This window comes from Anabrus simplex, chromosome 5 (assembly GCF_040414725.1).
Source record: "Anabrus simplex isolate iqAnaSimp1 chromosome 5, ASM4041472v1, whole genome shotgun sequence".
NCBI lineage: Eukaryota > Metazoa > Arthropoda > Insecta > Orthoptera > Tettigoniidae > Anabrus > Anabrus simplex.
The window spans coordinates 220,392,662-220,418,468 of record NC_090269.1 but is presented as its reverse complement, the minus strand read 5'-3'; the positions used below and the strand labels follow the sequence as shown (position 1 = coordinate 220,418,468).

The window sequence follows — 25,807 nt, the reverse complement described above, 5'->3', positions numbered from 1 at the left end:
TGAAATCAGACCTGGAGCAAGTAGAGATTTCATTAGAGACCAAACAGGACCGATTCCAATTCCGATAGATGATCCTACAGGGTGTCTTGCCACTGTCCCTCACCAGCAAGCAGAACACAGGGACAACCAGATCCAAGTGTACGAAGGGGAAAAAGCTCTACTTCGAAATTATGTTTTATTTTTTATTTTTCTCAATATTGACTACACCATTAAAATACCTGAAACTGCACATAAAATTGTATCGTCGCTGGAGGAAGGAAACCTCGGAGTAAAGATTGTAGAAGAGGCCCAAAACTGAGCGGTGAGCAATGTCCCCACCATATTCAGGCAAGACTTGAATGGGAAGGTAGCGGCCGTGGCCTTAAGTTAGGTACCATCCCGGCATTTGCCTGGAGGTGAAGTGGGAAACCACGGAAAACCACTTCCAGGATGGCTGAGGTAGGAATCGAACCCACCTCTACTCAGTTGACCTCACGAGGCTGAGTGGACCCCGTTCTAGCCCTCGTACCACATTTCAAATTTCGTGGCAGAGCCGGGAATCGAACCCAGGCGTCTGGGGGTGGCAGCTAATCGCACTAACCACTACACCATTGAGGCGGACACGTGTTAAAATACAAAAGGAAAATAGCATTGCATGTGTTAAAATTTGGGTATGTAGGACATCATCACAGAAAGGAGATACTCAACAACAGCAAATGCTCTATTATCACTTGTAATGGTTGTAGAAATAGTGAATGGCAAAAACGGTGTCAATATCCTCGAAAGGAATGCTATTCAGTTTTTATCAACCACATCCAATTGAATTGCCATAGTTTGTGGTTCAGTTCGCAAAACTTGTTTCTAAAGAATCATTATCACAGTAACAGTATACTTAGATGAAATTTAGCGTAACCGTTACGAGCATCTTGCGGTACAAAGCAGAATGGCTTCTACTCCTTACGTCAGTATAATGAGATTCGTAATATTATTAGCTGAATGAGTGTTACACCTTCGCTGCGAACAAAACACCTCCAGTCTCTTTCCTCGTGAAGTAGGACAGGGACTCCAAGAACGACGTCTAAATCTCAGTCAGTCCACATGCGATTTAAAAAATGAAAAATCACATGAAAGTGGCTTGCATTCCAAGTGAAATTGGAGGTCCTGTGGTTATCTTGTTATTATCATTCACGTAAAACTTGAAGTTTGCATGCTTGTTTTCGACTTCCAAATAGCAAGGGAGTTAGAATGTTACTCATACGGTGAATATTAATAATAGTAATAAAATAATAATAATAATAATAATAATAATAATAATAATAATAATAATAATAATAATAATAATAATATGGAATACCAGGCGAGTTGACCGTGCTGTTAGGGACCGCAGTTGTGAGCTTGCATCCGAGAGATAGTGGGTTCGAACCCCACTGTCGCCAGCCCTGAAGATGGTTTTCCGTGGTTTCTCATTTTTACATCAGGCAAATGCTGAGGCTGGGCTTTAATTAAGGCCACGGTCGCATCCTTCCCACTCCTATTTCTTTCCTATTATATCGTCGCCGTAAGACATATGTGTGTCCAGTGTCGATGCGACGTAAATCCACTAGCAAAAAAAAATTAAAATAATAAAAAAGGAGAGAAAATTGAGATGATCCTTTTGGTTTGTCAGCTCCATTCACAATCTTGGAAATATGATCTGTGTCAAAAGTAATTTCCTTTTTTTGTTTGTTTTCTTTTTTTTTGTTTTGCTTTACATTACACCAATTGGATAGGACAGCTTTGGGACTGGGAAGGAAGCGACATTGGCCTTCATTAAGGTTCAGCTCCAGCATTTGCCTGATGTCAGAAAGGAGAAGCAACAGAAAGCCACCTTCTGGGCTGCCGACAGAGAGGTACAAACCCACCCCGTTTCGAATGCAAGCACACAGCTACGTGACCCACTTCGCGTTGGCAACTCACTCGGTTCAAAGGTAAACAGATGCAGTACGTGTCCGGGAGTTTGTGTCATTGGTCATAATTTATCTGTAGCACCACTGGTCTAGGGCTTAGCGGCCCTGACTACCACGCAGGCGTGCCAGTGCATCGTCTTAATTTGCTTCTCGCTCTTTTCTTTCATCTGTTTCTTTCTTTGTCCATGAGGACTAAGAAATTCGCATATTAATATAAGCTGTACCATAAACTCGTTTACTATCGTACCATCTTGCCACGTGCCGCTTAACAGATTTTCCCTTTTTCTGTTATTTTCATAACCACTGCTGCAATTAAGCAGTTGAAGAGACAGCGAAAATGTTTACGTTTCGCAACAAAAAATCAACCTAGGACGACATAAAACGTGTTATAATACAGTTTGTACTTAACCTGGACATTTCCCAACAATTAGTCCTCCTGAAAATGGTTTTCCGTGGTTTCCCACTTTCACACCAGGCAAATGCTGGGGCTGTACCTTAATTAAGGCCACGGCCGCTTCCTTGCCACTCCTAGCCCTTCCCTGTCCCATCGTCGCCATAAGACCTATCTGCGTCGGTGCGACGTAAAACAACTAGAAAAAAAAAATTAGTCCGCATGGACAAAGGAAAGAAAACAGAAAAAGAGATAAGAGAGAAATGGGAGGAATGTAAGAAGAAACGAAAAAGTGAAAACCAGGTGCTGGTGCGCTTCGCACCCGGAAGCTGACTACTAGACTACAACTAAAACATTTTCATTTCGTCTCTGAAGGGAGATGTTTGGAAAAGAGGGGGAGGGGGGCGAAGGCGTTGGTGCCCATGGCCTCTAATTTATAATTTATTCCAATCGTTGCTCCTCATCCTATAAATGAATATTTGCCCCAATTTTTCCCCTTGAATTCCAACTTTATATACTCAGAACTATCCCAACATTCGCCTTAGTGCAGGAGAATGGAAAAACCATTCTCAGGACAACCGACGGTGGGGACCAGCCCCTCTCCGTCTCCCGAATACAGAGGCGTAGAGCCACTGTAGAGCCGCGGCCACCCCTCCTCTGATCGGTTGGCCAGTCTGAGCGTACAGCTGTTCGACCACGGACCAGCCGTAGCCACTTGTAGGACAAAGCCTACTCTGCAACCGCCGATGGACTACTAGACCAATGGTGCGGAAAATAATCTCACCTGAATTGCCAACAGATAGCAGGCAAAGGATCATCTTCCCGTCAAATAAGGGATAATGGCAGAAAATCCTCACCTATATGTTGACTTTTGACGTAAGTCTAGATTAACACCCACATTTTGAACGAAATTGGTGACCCCATAGCTCTATGGCTTCCCCTTGTGAGTGCGTCGATGTTCTAATACCAATGAACTATGAATGAATGAATGAATCAATCAATCAATCAATCAATCAATCAATCAATCAATCAATCAATCAGTCAATCAGTCAATCAGTCAATCGATCAATCAATCAATCAATCAATCAATCTATTGATCAATCAATCGATCAAGCATCAATCAGTCAGTCAGTCAATCAGTCAATCAATCAGTCAATCAATTGAACGGTCAATCAATCAGTCAATCAATCAATTCATCAATCAATCAATGTCAATCAATCAATCAATCAATCAAGCAATCAATCAATTGATCAATCAATCAATCAATCAGTCAATCAACCAGTCAATCTGTCAATCAATCAATCACTCAATCAATCAATCAATCAATGGATCAATCAATCAATCAGTCAATCATCTGTCCAAGTGGCAGATTCCCTAATAATTGTTTACCTAGCTTTTTCTTATACGTTTTCAAAGAACTTGCAAATTTATCGAATATTTCCTTTTATAATTTATTTTAATCCTTACTCCTCGTCCTATAAATGAATACTTTCCCCAATTTGTCCTCTTGAATTCCACCTTTATCTTCATATTATAATCTTTCCTACATTCAAAATCTCCATTCTAGCTTGATCGTTTGCTAATGTCGTTCCATGCAATTTCTCCACTGGCAGCTCGAAACGTACCACGTAGTCGGACATCTCGTCTTCTTAATCCCAAGTCTTTCCAGCCCAAATTTAACAACATGTAGGTAACACTACTCCTTTTTCGGAAATCATCCAGAACAAATCGTGTTGCTTTCCTTTGGATCTTTTCTAGTTCTCGCATCAAGTAGTCCTGGTGTGGGTTCCATGTACAGGAACCATACTACAACTGGGGTCTTACCAGAGATGTGTTATAATCTCTGTCATCTCTACTTGCCCACAAAGGGTTGAAGGAAGACGCTTCCTAACACAAGAGATCAGTGGACTCTTAAGAAAGAATCAGCGTCAAGTTTTGTATTCCTCGTCCCGTGTTATGGTCTCTCGTAGTAAAATATTTCTTACCACACACTTTAATATACACTCCCCTTCCATGACGCAACAGCCACGAAGGGCCATGGCCTACCAAGTGACCGCGGCTCAGCCCGACGGCCTGCAGATTACGAAGGTGTCGTGTGGTCAGCACGACGAAGCCTCTCGGCCGTTATTCTTGGCTTTCTAGACCGGGGTCGCGTACTCACTATCAGATAGGTCCTCGATTGTAATCGCGAACGCTGAGTGGACCTAGAACCAGCCATCAGAACCAGGTAAAGAACCCTGGCTTGGCCGGAAATCGAACCCGGGGCCTCCGGGTAAGAGGCAGGCACGCTACCCCTATACCGCGGGGCCGGCCTTTAATATACATACAAACACCTTTTTAGCTCTGTGAAGTTAGGTAAATAGCAATCAGCGTTTGTATCGATTTGTAGCGAATGGTATCATTTAAACTTCTTCAAAAAGTGGAGAATTGCAGCCTTTAATTGGAAAGTATAGATAGCCTAACCCTCCAAACATTAACATGTCAAGAAATAATAATACGCTCTTTCCCAATGATCGTGCTAGTATTCGGAAACTTGGACATTTTTCAACCTATCACTTTTTTGTCAGTAAACCGAGTTGGGTGGCCGCGCGTGTGAACGCACTACGGCTATGGAGATGGGTGGGTTCGAAACCCACCGGCGAGTGTCCTGAGAATGGTTTTCGGTGGTTTCCCATTTTCAGTATCAGGAAAACCCCAGGACAGTTCCAATTCATAGGCCACAGTGGATTCCTTCCACCCTATTTCATTCACCGCCATTCATTTTATCTTCATTAGCTCCTTATCTGAGGAAGGGCAGCTGTCCATAAAAACAAAAAACCTCACCCCACCTCGTCCTCAACCCCGTATCAAGAAACTGGACTAAGGGGGAGACAAACTAACACTTTTTGTCAGGAAGTGTACGTGGAAAGCAACTATGTTAAGTGTACGCAATTCGTTTCATATTACAGTTGGCGTAAATCAAGTGGAGTCGATATCCTACAAAAATAGAAATTGATATCTTTGATATTCTCTTTCAACAAAACAAATTAAAATGTGGTACATCTGGAATATCATTTGATAATACATTCCTTATTCTTCTTCTACCGCTTTCTCCACACCTGTTGGTATTTGGCTCTGTTTTACGGCCGGATGCCCTTTCTGACGCAAACCTACTGTATGCGGAGGGATGTAATCACTATTGCGTGTTTCTGTGGTGGTTGGTAGTGTAGTGTGTTGTCTGAATATGAAGAGGAGAGTGTTGGGACATACAAAAACATCCAGTCCCCGAGCCAGAAGAATTAATGAGAAGCGATTAAAATCCCTGACCCGGCCGGGAATCGAGCCGGGACCTCCTGAACCGAAACCTAGTACGCTGACCATTCAACCAACGAGTCGGACATTTACTAATACATTCGTTCTGACATTCACCAAGATTTAGTTACAAATTATTCCATTCTCGATGTGTTTCCGTTGAAATTTCTCAATTTTTCAAACCAGCTAATCGACCAGTCCTAGGAATTGCATAGTATTTTTGTAATAATAATAATAATAATAATAATAATAATAATAATAATAATAATAATAATAATAATAATGTTATTGGCTTGTTTGTGAAATTAATAACTGGTTCGATAGAAGGCAATTCGGTTTTAGGAAAGGTTATTCCACTGAAGCTCAACTTGTAGGATTCCAGCAAGATATAGCAGATATCATGGATTCTGGAGGTCAAATGGACTGTATCGCGATTGACATGTCTAAAGCATTTGATAGGGTGGATCATGGGAGACTACTGGCAAAAATGAGTGCAATTGGACTAGACAAAAGAGTGACTGAATGGGTTGCTATATTTCTAGAAAATAGATCTCAGAGAGTTAGAGTAGGTGAAGCTTTGTCTGACCCTGTAATAGTTGAGAGGGGAGTTCCTCAGGGCAGTGTTATAGGACCTTTATGTTTTCTTATATATATAAATGATATGAGTAAAGGAGTGGAATCAGAGGTAAGGCTTTTTGCGGATGATGTTATTCTCTATAGAGTGATAAATAAGTTACAAGATTGTGAGCAACTGCAACGTGACCTCGAAAATGTTGTGAGATGGACAGCAGACAATGGTATGTTGATAAACGGGGCTAAAAGTCAGGTTGTGAGTTTCACAAATAGGAAAAGTCCTCTCAGTTTTAATTACTGCATTGATGGGGTGAAAGTTCCTTTTGGGGATCATTGTAAGTATCTAGGTGTTAATATAAGGAAAGATCTTCACTGGGGTAATCAGATAAATGGGATTGTAAATAAAGGGTACCGATCTCTGCACATGGTTATGAGGGTGTTCAGGGATTGTAGTAAGGATGTAAAGGAGAGTGCATATAAGTCTCTGGTAAGACCCCAACTAGAGTATGGTTCCAGTGTATGGGACCCTCACCAGGATTACCTGATTCAAGAACTGGAAAAAATCCAAAGAAAAGCAGCTCGATTTGTTCTGGGTGATTTCCGACAAAAGAGTAGCGTTACAAAAATGTTGCAATGTTTGGGTTGGGAAGAACTGAGAGAAAGAAGAAGAGCTGCTCGACTAAGTGGTATGTTCCGAGCTGTCAGCGGAGAGATGGCGTGGAATGACATTAGTAGACGAATAGGTTTGAATGGCGTTTATAAAAGTAGGAAAGATCACAATATGAAGATAAAGTTGGAATTCAAGAGGACAAACTGGGGCAAATATTCATTTATAGGAAGGGGAGTTAGGGATTGGAATAACTTACCAAGCGAGATGTTCAATAAATTTCCAATTTCTTTGAAATCATTTCGGAAAGGGCTAGGAAAGCAACAGATAGGGAATCTGCCACCTGGGCGACTGCCCTAAATGCAGATCAGTATTGATTGATTGATTGATCCCATTAACTACTTTTATGGTTTTCGAAGACCGTTTATATGGTTCGTGTAAAAAATGGGTTGTCATTCCGGACCCTGAAGGCTCTTAGAGGGTAATGCCCTCTCTCAGGTCAGGGAGATTTAAAGACGGTCTGACGTTCTTTCGTTCTAAAATGAAACTACACTCGCACGAGTGGTGATAGTGACTACTATTTTAAAGGGGAAATCCCTTCATACTCCCAAGACTGGCTGTACCTTGCTTGTAGTCGGACATGTTCAGGAAGATTTCGACGTCGTGAAGCGTCGGGAACCCTTCAGGTGGAACAGCGGCTGCTGCTGTAGTTGCTACTGTTTCCACCGTGGGAGCGCCAGTGGTGCTCGATGGCGTAGAAGTACTAGTTGATTCCGTAAGAGGCGACACCGTAGTACTGTGAGTGCTGACCTCTGTCGGCTTCATCTCCACACTGCTTGTCGACGCGGTCTCAGAAGATGGCACTATGGGACAAGATTCAAATAAATTACTCTTAATACATTCAACAATGAAATCATATCACTATGCAAATACCAAAAATATTCAATTATTTTCTAATGTACTTAATTCAGGAGATATGAGCTATACTGAAAAAGAAACTGGATCTAAAGAGGATATACATTTATTTAATATAGTTATCCTTATAGCAATATTTAAATAAAAGCAGTATACAGTAAACTCATTATTATTAGAATGCAGGTTATCGTTCTTGCCGGTTATTCTTGCATCCTACAAAAACCATGAAAATAAATTAGATACATACATATGCTGTACAGTAGCATCTATTATTTTGTCCTCTCAGTTTTAATTACTGCATTGATGGGGTGAAAGTCCTTTTGGAGATCATTGTAAGTGCCTAGGTGTTAATATAAGGAAAGATCTTCATTGGAGTAATCACATAAAAATTATTGTAAATAAAGGGTACAGATCTCTGCACATGGTTCTGAGGGTATTTAGGGGTTGTAGTGAGGATGTAAAGGAGAGGGCATATAAGTCTCTGGAAAAAAATCTAAAGAAAAGCGGCTCGATTTGTTCTGGGTGATTTCCGACAAAAGAGTAGCGATACAAAAATTTTGCAAAGTTTGGGCTGGGAAGACTTGAAAGAAAGGAGACGAGCTGCTCGACTAAGTGGTATGTTCCGAGCTGTCAGTGGAGAGATGGCGTGGAGTGACATCAGTAAGTTTGAGTGGTACCTTTAAAAGTATGAAGATAAAGTTGGAATTCAAGAGGACAAATTGGGGTAAATATTCATTTTTAGGAAGGGTAGTTAGGGAATGGAATAACTTACCAAGGGAGATGTTCAATACATTTCCAATCTCTTTGCAATCATTTAAAAAAAGGCTAGGAAAACAACAGATACAGAATCTGCCACCTGGCCGTTTGCCCTAAATGCAGATCACTAGTGAGTGATTGGTTGATTCTTTTGAACTTGTATTTCTCTAAGTTGAGTGGCTAAGAAATGGAGTTTGTTTTGACAGCACTAAATCCCACACCACGTGACACTGAAGTAGCCTACCGTAGCCACTGTTAAATGTCTAGCGTCTCCGTGAAACTTTCTGTTGTTAATCATTTTGTAGGGTCTTCAGTTGTATCTCATCATGGCAGACGAACGTAGAAAAAAGTTTTAACAATAAAGCAGAATTTGGAAGTGATAGTAAAATGAAAAATTTCAGTAGGAAATGTCGACTGCTAATTTGGCGGTAGATAATGGAATAGGAGCATGAAATGCCCGAAAATATATGACAAAAGAAGCTGGATGATTTTGTACAGAGCAGTGATAGTGATATATGTGAAGAGTTAAATGTTGCACTTCTATAGTGGTCCAAATAAAGAAAGGTAATAGAAGTTATCATAACCGGTCAAGTATGTACAGAAGAAATCAAGTTATTCCACGAATTTTCCTTCAGTTGGAATATCCATTTTTTTTTTAATTTTACATGCATGTTATTTCTTTTGTTAGGCCAGTGAACGGTGAGATTACTGTATTTGCTTTTGCAATGAAATATACTCTGCAATGAAGACTGTGGAATAACTGTTAATTCGTTCGTATAAAATACTAAAGCAACTGACAAAACAATCAAACAAATGTTGAAACATATATAAATATACTAATATCAGCTTTCTGGACTCTTTCCTAATTTATTGAGGTCGGAAGGTGACGTATACTTGACCCATTTTTAGGACTGGATCCCCTTCCCAATGCCAACTCTATGTAGAGAAATGTATTCACCATTGCATGTTGTTCCTGTGGTGATTGGTAGCGTGTTATGTTGTATGTAGATGAAGTGAAGTGAATTAATGTAAACACAATCATCCAGTCCCAGATCCAGAGGAATTAACCATACGCAGCTGAAATCCAGCTATAATATCTACAAGTACTTCTTCTTCTAGGGCTGTTGGTGGCAGCGTGAAATAGCAGGATGGTTCTTTGTCCGAACCGCCGTCTCAGATTCTCCAGCGTTGACCTGCAGGGTCTCCCAGGACTTCTCTTTCCTTTGGTCTTCCTTGTATAGTGATTTCCAGGAGGCTGCAGGTTTGAGGGTGCTACATCATATGGTCAAAATAGGAAGAGTTTCTTGATTTTAACAGCCCTACAGAGTTCAGAGTTATTTTTCTTTGTACATATTGACCAATCACAAGATCACCTCCTGATCAATTACAAGAACATATTATTCTTAAGACACTACCCCCTACAAGTTGGCGCACAAGAAAGAGCCACCCGCTTGGCACGAATAAGTCGGTTAGATAGGCGGACGGTCTTTTCGTGCTCCACTCAGAATTACTAGGCAACAGGCAGGTTCCATATGCATTAGAACACTGAGACGAAACCACAGAGGCACCTTAAATAGCACAAATAAATGCCATACTGTATTCCAATAAAATTATTATGCTTCAGGAATAAAGAAATGTTTAAGATATACAACCGCGAAAGCACGGATTACACCACAGCTGACCTGTTGATGATGGCTTCACAGTACCCGAAGTTTCTTCATCCCCGGGAGTCGAAACTGGCAGCAAAACCCAATCTGGCGTCGTATCCCCAGAGCCTTCGTCACCCGACCCGATTTCATCTCCTGAAACAATGTGTAGGATTTGACTTACGTTAAATAAATACTTTCCTATGGAAATAAGGTGTAGGACATTCAAAATTGAATGAATTACGCCATACAACGGAATAACAATTTAGCATGTTAGTCTGGAAATAACATCACACACCACGGCATTAAATGGAGCTCTTAACATTGTCCTGATGTGATTTTCAAATATTTAGAAGTTGTATATGGAAATGTTACATTCCCCGCAGGTTCGGGAATTTTAATTGCCTCTGATTAATTTTTCTGGCCTGGGGACTGGGTGTTTGTGTTTGTCGCAAAACTTTCCTCTTCATATTCACACAATACACTACCAACCACCACAGAAACACGCAATAGTGATTACATCCTCCATTTAGGGTTGGCATCAGAAAGGGCACACAATATAGTGATTAAGAATTGTATATTACTAACTCATCTGCTCCGTCGGCCAACATTCTGTTGGTAATATTTTTTTTTTTACCGTAAGAGATTCGAAACGGCTAAGCATAGTGTCAGCCTATGGCACCTTACGATCATGGCCACCATTCAATCAACATGAATTTTACTTTATATAACAGTGTTTGTTTGAATCGTTTTTTCCAGTGTTTCATAAAATATTTTATACGTTTTTTACAGCTCATAAAATATCCCTTAATTGTTCAGGAAAGACCAACTTAACGTCATGGTCGTGGGAAGTACACAGTATTCTTCAGTATGGATGCGAGGTAACCATGGCAACAGGTCAGTATTACAGTTAGACGAGACTGTCCATTTCAACACCACACTTGACGTTTCCTACGCATGACCTACATCATCACCTGTGTGGTTAAGTGCTGGTTTACATTTCAACTGCCGTTAAGGGAGTGAGCCAGCGGACGTGGAATACTACATACAGAACAGTTCTTCGGACGTGATTCGTCTGTATTGTCGGTACCTTTATTGAGGGTACAGATCTCTGCACATGGTTATGAGGGTATTTAGGGGTTGTAATAAGGATGTAAAGGAGAGGGCATATAATTTACTGGTAGGACCCCAACTAGAGTATAGTTTCAGTGTATGGGACCCTGAGCAGGATTACTTGATTCAAGAACTGGGGGGGGGGGGGGACCAAAGAAAAGCACCTCGATTTGTTCTGAGTGATTTCTGAGAAAAGAGTAGCGTTACAAAAATGTTGCAAAGATTGGGGTTAGGGATTGGAATAACTTACAAAGGGAGATGTTCAATAAATTTCCAATTTCTTTGCAATCATTTAAGAAAAGGCTAGGAAAACAACAGATAGGGAATCTGCCACTTGGGTGACTGCCCTAAATTCAGATCAGTATTGATTGAAAATGCTATGACATGCACCTTCAGGCAGATAATAATAATAATAATAATAATAATAATAATAATAATAATAATGTTATTTGCTTTACGTCCCACTAACTACTTTTTAAGGTCTTCGGAGACGCCGAGGTGCCGGAATTTAGTCCCGCAGGAGTTCTTTTACGTGCCAGTAAATCTACCGACACGCGGCAGTCGTATTTGAGCACCTTCAAATACCACCGGACTGAGCCAGGATCGAACCTGCCAAGTTGGGGTTAGAAGGCCAGCGCCTTAACCGTTTGAGCCACTCAGCCCGGCCTTCAGGCAGAGTACACTGAAACAATTATATTGGGAAATAAAAATCCTCAGCCTGTTTCCAGTCATTCGATCGACTCAGGAATGGAATGAATGAAGCCCCATCTAGCGGAAAGAATTGGAACTTTACCGGCTGCTGAAGCCTATCGCACTCCTCTGGGCCAATGATTAATGACTGACAGATGAAATGAAACGATATTGGAGAGCGTCGCTGGAATGAAATATGACATGGAAAACCCGAAATACCCAGAGAAAAACCTGTCCTGCGTACGCTTTGTCCAGCACAAGTTTCACATGGAGTGACCGGGATTTGAACTACGGAACCCAGCAGTGAAAAGCCGGCGCGCTGCAACCTGAGCCACGGAAGCTCTTGAAAGAATGTTATTTAATTCAATGAAATCTCAGGCATGAAAATAAATCCACTTAATGCATGTGCTGCCGGGTTAAGTGATAGAGTCCCAACTAACACTCGATAAAAGTATGAGTCAAAATTTCAAGGGTTCGATTCCCGGCCGGGTCGAGGATTTTAACCTTCATTGGTTAATTCCAATCGCCCGGGGACTGGGTGTTTGTGCTGTCCCCAACATCCCTGCAAATCACACACCACAAATAACACTATCCTCCCCTACACATGGCAGATGCCGCCCACCCTCATCGGATGGTCTGCCTTACAAGGGCTGCACTCTGCTAGAAATAGCCGCACGAAAACTAATTGACGGTATTCATTAGAAGAATGATGGACGTTTAGTTTTTATATTCCTTACAGAAACTTGTATTCAATTTACATCAGTGATTTATTATTACTGAAATCAACTAATACAAAGGAAAATGTAATAAATCATGTCTATACGAATAATTGTGTGAGTCACTGTAAGTGAAACAGCATGCCAGCTAACGCGAAATAAAAATTAGGGAAAGAGAACCTACGGGGATTCGAGTCAGCTCGCATATTATCCAGCTGCTCGTGAATTCATTGCCGGTTCTAACTAAGATAACGAGGCACTTAGTTGGTCACCGGAATATTACACATTATCCAATACGCTTGGCGTAGATCTAATGCACTCTTCCACGCGTGTAAAGGTTCCATTTACTGTTGCGAATGGCTAATGAGCTCATTCAGGAGTGCTACTCTCCAAAAGCCATGGCACAAAGCCGTCAGAGTCCTACGGAATGAACTCAATAACATCCGTAGTACGTGCACATCGACATGGCCCGATGTTTGTGGGTTGTCTACAAAATGATGTGTGTGAAGTGTGGCCTGAAACTACATTCAAAGGGGCAGAAGACTCGCACTGAGAAAGAAGCCTCGAAATTAACAAAGTACTATCTTATTTGAAGTAAGCGTGGTGGTCTGGCATTTTGCAAGGATTTTAAGTCACAAGCCACTGTGCTATAGTTTTACATGGAATCCTGATCGCCAAGGCGTGATTTGTCATTTCTAAAATATCAGTTATGTTAACATGGAACCGAAACTCGGTCACCTTGGTGAGATGGTGGTAGTCGAATTATCAGATAAATACTGGGGGAAAAGTCACGTACAGTAGCAGATATTAAATCACTTGGCTGTCTCCAGAACTATGTGATCTACTTGAATATACGAAAAACTATTTCTTCATAATAACCATCCATCCTTTTGGAATCTCACATGTCCAACTCATGATGGCAAGGCTCTGAGTTTTAGAGCTCTAGCATACACAGGTGTTGAAATGAGGTGCTCAAGAAGACATCAAGAGACAAATTAAAGTAGCTAATGGAGCATTTTTGGAGTTAAATATAGTTTGTAGAAACCGCTGTATCCATCTACCCATTACTAAAGTGAAAACAGCTTTTCTATGTGCATGTGAAACATGGAAAATAATCATTGTTATCAGTCACCAACTCCAGATCGTTGTAAACCACTGTAAAATGATGGGATTTGGAACGCAAGATATTCTCAAGTTAAATCTAACGAAGAGTTGTCGGATATAATGGATATATTTGCTTGACGTCGCGCCGACACAGGTATATCTTATGGTGATGATGGGATAGGAAAGAATTAGGAGTGGAAAGGAAGCGGCCGTGGCCTTAATTAAGGTAGAGCACCAGCATCTTCCTGGTGTGAAAATGGGAAACCACGGAAAACCATCTTCAGGACTGTTGACAGTGGGTTTCGAACTCACTATCTCCCGAATGCGAGTTCACAGCTATGCAACTCGCTCGCTCGGTACTTAGCACTGAAAACAGATGTCCAAAAGATTTTTTTGTTTTTTACACGATTTAGGACAGGTGTGCGAACCTAATAGGGTTTGCTAAATGTTGAAAGGGAAAGTGAGGAGCTGTTCTTAAGATAGCTAATCAGTTTTGTTAAGCTGACCTGAACGGTAGAGGTATCCAACGAGTAGACCGCACAAAATTCAATTATAATAGCCATCGATATGCACGTTAAGAGTCCATGAGGTTCATAGAGCCAGAGGCTTTCTTTTGCTGAAATATGTACCTAAATGTCAAAATTCAGAGCGGCTGCCAAACTATGACGGTAAAGCTACGCTAGGTTCACCTCGAAGGGCGTGGGTTCGAGATATTTAGAAACGAGTCTCTTAATTCTGGACAGGCGAATGGTCCTGGAGTTCACTCTACATACAACATACAGGAGAAGCAGGTTAATTGGGAAGAGGGAGGGAACATAACGATGGTCGAGCATAGAAATAATCACTCTAACCTTTCTGCCAGGGCTGCGGAGTGTGGAAGCCTTTACCTTCCAGTCTTCCAGGATCTTCAAGGCCTGTACCGATATGGCTTGGCTTTTGGTAAATAACTAGTAGAATAATGAATAGCATCATACAGGGTGATTCTATACACAACGACTGTGGCTGAAGAGTTAATAGCCGTCATGATAGCTAAATAAACCTATATTTTTCCCTTTCCCACCTAGCTCCTATGCGAAACTTATGGATTTGTTCATTATAAATTCTCGGCGTCTTTCATAAACTTCGCTGTTCTAAACATTGATATACCCACCATATCACGTTAATGTAAACAACTGAAATATCCAAAGATAGAAGAACAACTCTTCTCGGATATCACGTTCATTATTGCGAACAAGGAGATTGGACAATGCAGCAGAAATGTAGGAACATACTGTGCTACGTTCCTAGCCCGCAGATTTGAAGAGTAGTAACGTGGCAACAGATGATGTCTATTACAGGTTGTGTTTTTATCAGAGCAAAGGTAACGAGACCTAAGTCGTTTTAAAGCAAATACTCTCCCTAAAACTGGAATATGTGTGTGTGTGTGTGTGTGTGTGTGTGTGTGTGTGTGTGTGTGTGTGTGTGTGTGTGTGTGTGTGTGTGTGTGTGTGTGTGTGTGTGTGTGTGCGTGCGCGCTCTGTGGACTTCCTGATTTCATCCGTTGACGTTCAGTTGATCTGATTATTTTCGGCTAGGCTTCGTTTGGGCCAAATGAACTTTTTTTTCTTCTTGCGCTAACAAGTTGAAAGTTTTCGGCGACGCAAAGGGGGAAGGACTTGGATTGGGAAGGAAGTGTCCATGGCCTTAATTGAGGTACAGCCCCAGCATTTACCTGATGTGAAGATATGAAACCCCGGAAACCATCTTCAGGGCTGTCGACGGTGGGATTCGAACCCGTAAACTCACGAATGGAAGCTCACAGCTACACAAATGAACCTTTACGTGGTTGGTGAATTTCAAATTGTTGTCCACGAGTGTGTTCGAAACTGTCTCTAAAAATTTAGTTTGCCACCTCCTTGCACACGTTTGTGAAACATGGAACCTAAAAGCTAGATATGCGCTCGAGATGTGGTGTTGGCGCAGAATGCTGTGTGTGTAGTGGGCTGAAATAAGAACCGATGTATCCTTCATCAACCAGAATAAATGATTTTAAATTAAAATGCTTTAACACGGTGGCTGATTCCATAGATTATCATTCGTATTATTATTATTATTATTATTATTATTATTATTATTATTATTATTATTATTATTATTATTATTATTATTATCTATACAATTAAAATTGGGGTCTGTACTGGAAACCAGCCTATCAGTAAAGAGTTCTGGAAGCTTCCTCTTAAAAATACTATAAAAGCAGGGAGCTTTAGGGCCGTGTGGTCTGAATTACTCCAGTATGAGGAGAGTGAATTGACGCGAACCATTATTATTATTATTATTATTATTATTATTATTATTATTATTATTATTATTATTATTATTATTATTAGTAGTAGTAGTATTATTATTATTATTATTATTCTCTATACAATTAAAATTGGGGGTGTGTTCTGGAATTCAGCCTATCAGTAAAGAGTTCTGGAAGCTTCCTCTTAAAAATACTATAAAAGCAGGGAGCTTTCAGGCCGTATGGTCTGAATTACTCCAGTATGAGGAGGGTGAATTGAAGTGAATCATTATTATTATTATTATTATTATTATTATTATTATTATTATTATTATTATTATTATTATTATTATTATTATTATTTAACGTCGTACCAACACAATGAAATATTTTGGTGACGCAAGGATGAGAAAGTGCTAGGGCTGGTTAGGTGATGGCCATGGTCTTAAGTACAGTAAAGTATAACTCCAGAAGTTACCTCGTGTGAAAATAGGAAACCACGAGGAAACATCTTCAGGTCTGCCGTCGGTGGAATTCGTAATCCACCATCTCCCCAGTTATATAACAATCGATGACCTGTTTACCAACTTATCCTAGAAGGTCCATTTTAAGTTCAACTGGTCTAGCATTTGAATACTGAAGTCGAGAATAAAATAAGCTCTACTAGGAATTGCGATTTAAAAGAATAATATATTAGTCACTTACCGTCTGTAAATAAAGAAGAACTCGTAGTGCTGGTTGCTGTTGAAGACTCAACCACTGAAGCGCTAGTAGTGGGACTAGTTTGAGTGGTCGATGATGTTGTGCTGGGCCATGTGTCAACGGGCATGGTCCAGGTGATCAAACCTGGCCCTGACGTTGTGATTGGAGGGAAAAGATGGGAAGTACTTGCGGTGTCATTCTGCCTGACAGCATCATCCACACCAGCCGTTGATGTTGTAGTTGAGGATGTGGTAATAGTCGTGGTGCTTGATGTTGTGGTAGCAGGAGTTGTGGTTGTAGATGTCGCTCTAGTCGGAGCTACTGTCGACGTAGACGTTTGGTTCGTGGACGATATAAGGATGTATTCTGGAGTAGTGCTCTGTGTTGTAGACGGTCGAGGGGTAGTCAGAATAGGTTTTGTCACTGTCGGTTCCGTCACTGTAGGTTTCGTCACAGTACTTGGTTTCGTGGAAGTCGTAGGTTTTTTTGTTGTTGCCACACTAGGTTTAATGGAAGTAATAGGCTTCTTAGTAGTTACCGCTGGCTTACGTGTTGTCGTTATCGGTTTTGTCGTCGCTGGTTTAACAGTTGGTTTCTTTGTTGATGGTTTCCTCGTTGTTGTTGTGGTAGGTTTTGGTTTAGCTGTCGGTTTCTTCGTTGTCGTCCTGCTTGGTGGTGGTTTCGTAACTGGCTTAACTGTCGTAGTAGTGGAAGGTGTTAAAATTGTTGCTGTTGTTCTTGGTGGTAATTTCGTAGTAGTCTTTGGCTTTGTCGTCGTTGATGATGGTTTAACAGTTGAAGTAGGCGGTGGTGTTCGCTCAGTAGTCATAGATGTTAGAGTAGGAGCTATGTAAGGTTTTTGTGTGGTAGAACTCGACGTACTTTGAGTCTTTTCTGTAGTGGTATCTATTTTGTTGTCTTGTACAGTTTGGAAAGTAGATAGAAGAAAGTGATGTTCCGTTGATGTGATGGGAGTTGTAGTTGCGGCTGTTGTTGTGAAAGGACGTTGTGGTGGTATTACCGGAAGGTGATTATCGTGGGTGTTGCCGTCTCCTAATTCCTCGTCCCCGTTCGAGACTAGAGCCGGGTCTTGCCCATCGAGCCTACAGCAGCTACCGAAGTAGAACCGATCTATGCATGTGCCGAGATGAGTACCATTCGCCCTCATACACGAGTACGCCCACATGCAGACTCCAGTTTCTCCTGTTTTTCTGCTCACACACGCCAAGTTTCTGATGTTGCGTCCATACCCTGAAATCAAAATAAGCACCGTTTAGTGTTTTTCTAGTAAATCTACGGAAATTCCACATCAATATTTTCTAGTACATCACTGAGAAAAACAAAAGAGATAGGAACATGGGTTGATAGGTAAACAAATAAATACATAGATAAACAAATAGAAAAACGAAGAGAGAGTAAAGGATAATAAAAGTTGGTTGTGGTTACAATGTGCTTTACGTCGCAGGGACACATACAGGCCTTATGGTGACGATGGGATAGGAAAGGCCTAGGAGTGGGAAGGAAGCGTCCGTGTGAAAATGGGAAACCACGGAAATACATCTCCAGGGCTGCCGGCAGTGGGGAGTCGTGGTTAAATGTTGTAACAGGAGTGAGTATATTTGATTATTTAAAAGACGTAAATGCAGTAAGTATGAAGAGATCCTAGTGTAAAACTAGAAAACGTATAGGTCTAAGGAATGGAGAGGAGTGTCAAGTAAGGGCGACTAATAATAATATAAATGGTCTTCCATCCTAGGGTCTGCCTAGCCGAGTTTCACCAAGAAAAAAGTGGCTTCGATTCCTAGTAAGGACGTCTGAATATTTAGAAACACTCCTGGACAGACATATTATCCTGAAGTTCAGTCAGCCTAGTCCAGAAGTAAACACCACGTTAAAACTTGGGGACAAAGCTGACCGGGGATAGAGTAAACCACCCTACCTAAGGTTGCGAATAGTAGAAGCATTCACCTTCCACTCCTCCAAGAATTTTGTGAAATCTGTGGACATAGCGTTGTATGTCTTTCAAAATATTTACTGTTTTAGAGTCGCCGAAGAGCCGGAATTTTGTCCCTCTGGAGTTCTTGCACATGCCAGTAAATCTACCAACTCTAGGATGGCGTATTTTCGCACCCTCAAATGCCACTGGACGAGCCGGAATCGAACCCAACAACTGGGACAGGCCAGCGGTCTACCATCTGAGAAACTCGGCACGGCTCAGCTAAGGAACAGTGTATTAGACAACAGAGGTAGAATGTGGAGGAGTGGGGGTGATAAATCGACTGAAGACAGTAATCAGGCTTCTGTTCCATGTTAGCTGGAAATTGCTCAAGACAAAGATTATTATTATTATTATTATTATTATTATTATTATTATTATTATTATTATATAAATAAATATATTATATATAAATATATATTATATAAATAAAAATAAATATTATATATATATATAAAATAAGTATATTATATATAAATATATAATAATAATAATAATAATAATAATATTGAAATTAAAATGCACAACCGATTTCCAGTCATTCGACCGGGTCAGGAATGGAATGAATGAAGCCCCCCATCTAGCAGCGAGGATAGAAATTGTGGCGGCTGCCGAAGCCTGTCGCACTCCTGTGAAGCAATGATTAATGAATTACAAATGGAAGAAATGATATTGAAGAGTGTTGCTGGAATGAAATATGACGGAGAAAACCGGAGTACCCGGAGGAAATCTGTACCACCTCCGCTTTGTGCAGCACAAATCTCACGTGGAGTGACCGGGATCTGAACCATAGAACCCAAAGATGAGAGGCCGGCACGCTGCCATCTGAGTATTATTAAGGATAATAATAAAATATTGTATTGACTCTGATAGCATGCACGAATTTTTGACACTGAAGATCAAATAATTTCTAACAGACTACTCAGACTACTACTCTCAAGAATGTATACGTTCAACGTCAGTTAAATGCCACTTGGTACCTTGATAAATAAATAAATAAATAAATAAATAAATAAATGCCGTTCATGTGGTAATGTTTCCTAGTTTGTTTGTTTTGTTTGGCTTTTTAGGTAGAGTTTGCATCTCCTAATGGTTATTTGATTACCCCTTATGTCAGTCATAGTGTTCCAACATCAACTATTATGTCGATATTTGCAGAATAATATTGCCAAGTGCTTTGAAGAGCGCAACGTGATGCGATGGGCCTATCTGCATGTAAAAAATGTAACTCATCTAAATCGATCTGATTTACTGTGATCAGGTTTAGTATTGTTAGGCGATAATTTCAAGCCACGAATAGTGGAAATTTAAGAGAATGTAAATGCACAAATTGCTATGCGATTCAAAAAGTGGCCGAACTTTGGCTGACACCGCCTTAATACGCATGCAACATCCCTGCCGCGTATGCGTGGAGTATAGCCTAACGCCACAGGCGTAAGGGAAAGTTACGCTTGAAGTCTGTATTCTTTGATATCGGAGGATTGATATATTTTGAATTCTCACTACGGAGGCGCACGATGCCATTCTAGTGTCAATGTGATGTAGTGTGATTGAAGAGGCTTTATTTTGGGCAAATTCAGAAGATAGAATTCGGTTTTCTATCAGCCCAGCACACCAGTAGCTAAAGATGAACGAATCCTTCGCAGAACATAACATATTTTTCCTCCTCCATGCTCTTGCGGGTTACTACCCGTTTCCGAATATAAAAGCCAAGCTCAAAGGGTGGAGGTCCTCTTTGGAAGAGTAAAAACTCATTTGAAGATGAGAATTGGAAGATAAACTTCAGGATATTTTTTCTCGGAGTCATTCAGTCTATTTATGCAACCAATATCAGTGTAACTCAATATGATGTCGACTGATGATTGTTCAGCTTGAAGATCATAGCCATTCTATTGCACAATTCGTTTTCATAATAATATTGACCTATAACAGCCACTTAATAGAACGAATACCAAAGACCATGACAGTCTCAATTTTCTACACTACGTTCATCCAAGCGCTATCATTGGAAAGTAGTCAACATCGTCCCATCTGCTTTGACTTGGTTACCTCTGACCAGAAGTACATTTGGGTAAAATGTGTTTTGCAACCCAAAATGAAGTTCAATAACCCGTCAAGTTCGATTGAGATTGATTTTTCTATGTCAAAATGTTCAGTATAGTGTATATATGAAACGCACGCTTCAGGAACTATTGAGGATAAGATATTAGAATCATTCCGTATTGACGGTTTTCACTGCACAAAGGTAAAAAGGGGTTATCATTTGTTTTCATTTCTTTTCTTTTTAGGTTAACAGAGTTTTCAATTATGTTTTATATTCACTCCTTTTTTCACTGTATTTTATCGCAGCCGGTTGTTTTTTGTTCCACATGATGATGTAAATATTGAATTTTTTGCTCATTTTCCGGCATATCTCTCTCTCTCTCTCTCTCTCTCTCTCTCTCTCTCTCTTGTTTTTTCTTTTGTTCCATCACTATGTTTTTGGCATTTTTTAGCTTGTATTATGCAAATTATTTCAACCCCTCCCCTTATTTCACAGAAGATGGCTCAAACGAGCCGAAACATGTTTGAATTTGATTACTCCATCTAAGACGGAATTATGTGATGTATTGAATTAGGAGGATACACTCAAGTTTTTACCTTTGTAAATTGAGGACAAGTTAAAAATGCTCTGCGCAAAGGTCGTATAATACGTACTGCACGTACATGCGTATGTTGAATAAATTTACGAAACGACTGGTCAAGTTAGATTTGAGTCAGCTTCGTATTATGTACGAATTTTACCAATATTGTCCTTTATTGTGGTATTTAATCTAATGAATTTAAAGTGTGCTTTATCTGCCAGTGTGTCACACGACTGACTGATAAACGGCAAAACAGAAATTTCGTTGGTCTCGTATGAACGTCAAGTCCTCAACAGGAAGACTAGATGCATGCCTCAATAGTCCTACCATGAGCACTTGGCCGAGTGTGAAGTAAATAAAGAACGACGTTATTTCCTGTTGGTTTCCTCACTGAACCAAAAGTTGCTGTTACGTGAGGCAAAGATCAAAGAAGTGCTTCAATTATGAAAAATAAGTAGCCTTTGTGGATCAGTGGTAGAGTGTCACCCGAAGAAATTAAATTAACTCTGCCATACCAAGCCATAGACATAGCTAAATGGTTAGCGTGCTAGCCACTGGTCCATGAGGTCCCGGGATCGATTTTCAACCGGGTCGGGGATTTTAACTTTCGTGGGTTAATTCCGATGGTTCAGGGGCTATGTGTGTTTGTTGTCCTCATCATTAGAATTCAACATAGGTATGGCCCGAGCCTTATAGACGCGCAGGTTGCCTGTATGGCGTCAACTAGAAAAATCTACATCAGGCCTCTCCGGAGACCACACGCCACTAGCACAATCGAAATGTCGAAATCAGTAGACAGGACACCAAGATGGCAGAACTACAGACGGTCAGTACCACGGTAGCTGAGGTCACACGATTATTATTATTATTATTATTATTATTATTATTATTATTATTATTATTATTATTATTATTATTATTATTTATCTGCTTACTCTCCAGGGTCGGTTTTTCCCTCGGACTCAGCGAGGGATCCCACCTCTACCGCCTCAAGGACAGTGTCCTGGAGCTTCAGACTCTAGGTCGAGGGATACAACTGGGGAGGATGACCAGTACCTCGCCCAGACGGCCTCACCTACTATGCTGAACAGGGGCCTTGTGGGAAGAAGGGAAGATTGGAAGAGATAGACAAGGAAGAGAGAAGGAAGCGGCCGTGGCCTTAAGTTAGGTACCATCCCGGCATTTGCCTGCAGAAGTGGGAAACCACGGAAAACCACTTACAGGATGACTGAGGTGGTAATCGAACCCACCTCTACTCAGCTAACCTCCCGAGGCTGAGTGGACCCCGTTCCAGCCCTCGTACCACTTTTCAACTTTCGTGGCAGAGCCGGGAATCGGACCCGGGCCTCCGGCAGCTAATCACACTAACCACTACACCACAGAGGCGGACATTATTATTACTATTATTATTATTATTATTATTATGATTATTATTATTATTATTATTATTATTATTATTATTATTATCATCATTGCTGGTGAGACTTTACAGTGCAATGTGTCTTCTGGTGTAGGTAGATCTTTTTTTTTAAACTTTCATTGACCTGCTTCATTCTCATCTCGCGATTTGACGATACGAAAGTGTTTGAGGTATGAGCAATGTAAATAACACCATTCCTTACGCAGCCAGTTCCTATTGTGAAGGGCACGAATATTTTGCTCATAATTTCGATTGGTACGTTCATTTCAGTGGTTTTGACAGACTTATATGTAATAGCAATTTCAGGCTCGTGAGGAAGGCAACGGCAAACTACATCACTCCTCATTTCCCTTACATGCCTCTTCAGTGACACATAGACCATCTATGACAGCTGATGGTGGAGCTGTGGAAGATCAAACCAGCCTTTGGGCTAAATACTCAACATACAACATTATTGAAAGAGTAAGTAAAATTCAGAACCATTCTAAGGAGTTTCAAGTTTCATTTATTACTGTTATCTCCTCGTCCAGTGTGACTGTTTTCTGCATTAGACAGTAAGTAATCTTAATCAGATGATCGCGTTAGTTCGTCTGTCGGAAGTAAGACCGGTTAACCGAGCACCATGATCTCGCACGTAATTCCCATCTCTTCGGCTTATTATCTGACCTCGAAACGGATTCACCCATGATTAGTTTCCTGCTCGACCTTGTTCTGGTAGTTCTTACAGTTAGGCGGCGTGGGCGAAGTCCCCCCACCTTGACCTAGGAATGTAGTCCTCACTGGGGCAGAGGAAAGTGCCTCACCTTCCGCCTAACGTAATCAACAGCTATTGTTGCGTGCAATCCAATCCATTGTTACTCACACGTGTCCAAGATACGATATGGGTCAAAAAAGTGGTTCAACAACAAATTTGCATTCATAGTTAACCGCCACCGGAAGTTAGTGGAACAATAAAGCCGTACTGTGCAATATACTTTTATTGTGGTAAATTAAGGTACAAAACGTTCTGGTTTGAGATGAATAGTGTTCTCCATTATGTAATAGAAATGATGTGTTGTTGAGCCAGTAAAATTGTCAGTCAAAGACGAAGTATCTCGGACCCACATTTAGTCTGCCTCTTGTTCTTTTTTTTTTTTTAACTAACGTAATACTTGTTGTGAAATCCAGAGGTTTCCTTATATCATTTTAACGTTTCCTATTGTGTGATTGAGGTAGTAATTAATGTTTTAAGAGAAAGTACACCCATGCAACAATTCTCTTCGTAAACAAAAAAGAATAATGAAGAGGGATAATTCTTTAAAGAGTGAAGGTATCAGCAAAAGCAAGCGAAGGACAACGTAGGAATTGAAAGTGAAAGACTTGCGAGCCCTCGAAAATATAATGACGCTGGGGGCAATCGTTGACCAGTGCAAGTCGAATAAGAAAGATAAAGCGATGAACTGAGCACAAGTAAGTGGAAGCAATGTCAGGCTCCAATAAGGGCCACGTGGTCACCATACTACGTTGCCAGTTATTATTATTATTATTATTATTATTATTATTATTATTATTATTATTATTATTATTATTATTATTATTATTATTATTCGTTCTGATGAACTCAACCTATAGCTGTACGTGGGGAAGAACCATAAAATATGGCAGATTTATTCATAGGTTTCCCCTATAGCATGCCTCTTATACGAATGTCCTGGGTTCGATTCCCGGCCAGGTCAGGGACTTATACCTGCATCTGAGGGCTGGTTCGAGGTCCACTCAGCCTACGTGATTACAATCGAGGAGATATCTGACGATGAGATAGCGGCCCCGGTCTAGAAAGCCAAAAATAACAGCAGTTGATATCAAGAAGGGGATTTCCATTTTATTATATATATATATAATTCGCTGGGGCCTTCAAGGACCACGTTAAGTCTTGTTGCATTTGACACTGAACTTGGCCTTCTTTAGAACCCAAATTTCCCTCATTCTTTGTGAGTGGGCCTGCTTACGCTCCTCTGTCCAAGGGGCACCGTGTCTTCTCTTCGGTTGCTCGTCTCGGTTTAGCCCGTTCGTCAATATTTTCTTGCGGAAGAGATCTCTGTTAAGGGCATCTTCAGCTGAGATATGTAGCATTTGCAGGTCTTCTTTGGTATTTCTAAACCAGGGAATTGTGGTTTTGGGGTTTGAATCAAAAAAGTGAAAGATTTCTTTAGTTAACTTTCCTCCATCCATTCTTTTCAGATGACCGTAAAATCGTGCCCGTCTTTTTCTGATTGTGTCGGTAATTTTCTCTATTTTACTGTAGACTTCCTCGTTGGATCTCTTTTGATGGATTCCATTTCTGTACTTTGATCCCAAGATTCCTCTCACAATTTTGCGTTCTTTTTTCTCCAGTTCTTCAAGGAGTCCTTTGTTGGCATTTAGAGACAGGGTTTCGGCTGCATATAGAACTACTGGCTTCAGAACGGTTTCATAGTGACGTATCTTGGTGTTTTGGGAAAGGCATTTTTGTTGTAGATTGTGCGGGATGTTTGGTAGGCTATTTCCAGTTTGCGTACTCGCTCCTGAAGTGCTTCTTTGTCCAGTGATTTTTTTCATGATGATCTCACCCAGGTATTTGAATTTGTCTACTCGGGTGATGTCCCCGTATTTTGTATGGAGTTTTGGAGGAGCCTCTTTGATGTTAGTCATTACTTCTGTTTTCTCAAACGATATCTGCAAACCAGTTTGTTCGGCAATTTCCTTTAAAATTTCAACTTGAGCTCTAGCGGTTTCTATGTCGTTTGAGAGAACAGCAATATCATCGGCAAATGCTAAGCAGTCTGTTGCGATCCCCTTGGATTTGGTTCCTATTCTCAATGGACTGTAGTTGGTTTCCTGTAATCTCACCAGCCAGGTTCTGATGATCTTTTCAAGAACACAGTTGAAGAGTATCGGGGATAGCCCATCACCTTGTCGGACTCCTGTTTTGATGTCAAAGGAATGCGAGAGAGATCCGTGGAACTTCACCTTGGATTTTGTATCGGTCAGGGTGGCTCTAATTAATGCCAGCAGTTTCAAATCAACTCCGAATTCATTTAAGATGTTTAGCAG

At 40.7% G+C, this 25,807-nt stretch overlaps 1 protein-coding gene across 1 annotated transcript in view; it reads right to left on the bottom strand.

The window, feature by feature from the left end:
- The window catches only part of LOC136874448 (serine proteinase stubble), a 145,107-nt gene that overhangs the window by 64,368 nt on the left and 54,932 nt on the right, over window positions 1-25,807 (bottom strand). The window contains exons 2-4 of the mRNA XM_068227806.1: window positions 16,699-17,946; window positions 10,141-10,260; window positions 7,411-7,650 (exon numbers count right to left, since the gene is read on the bottom strand). Coding sequence (XP_068083907.1) covers window positions 7,411-7,650; window positions 10,141-10,260; window positions 16,699-17,946 — 1,608 coding nt within the window. The remainder of the gene's footprint in view (window positions 1-7,410; window positions 7,651-10,140; window positions 10,261-16,698; window positions 17,947-25,807) is intronic.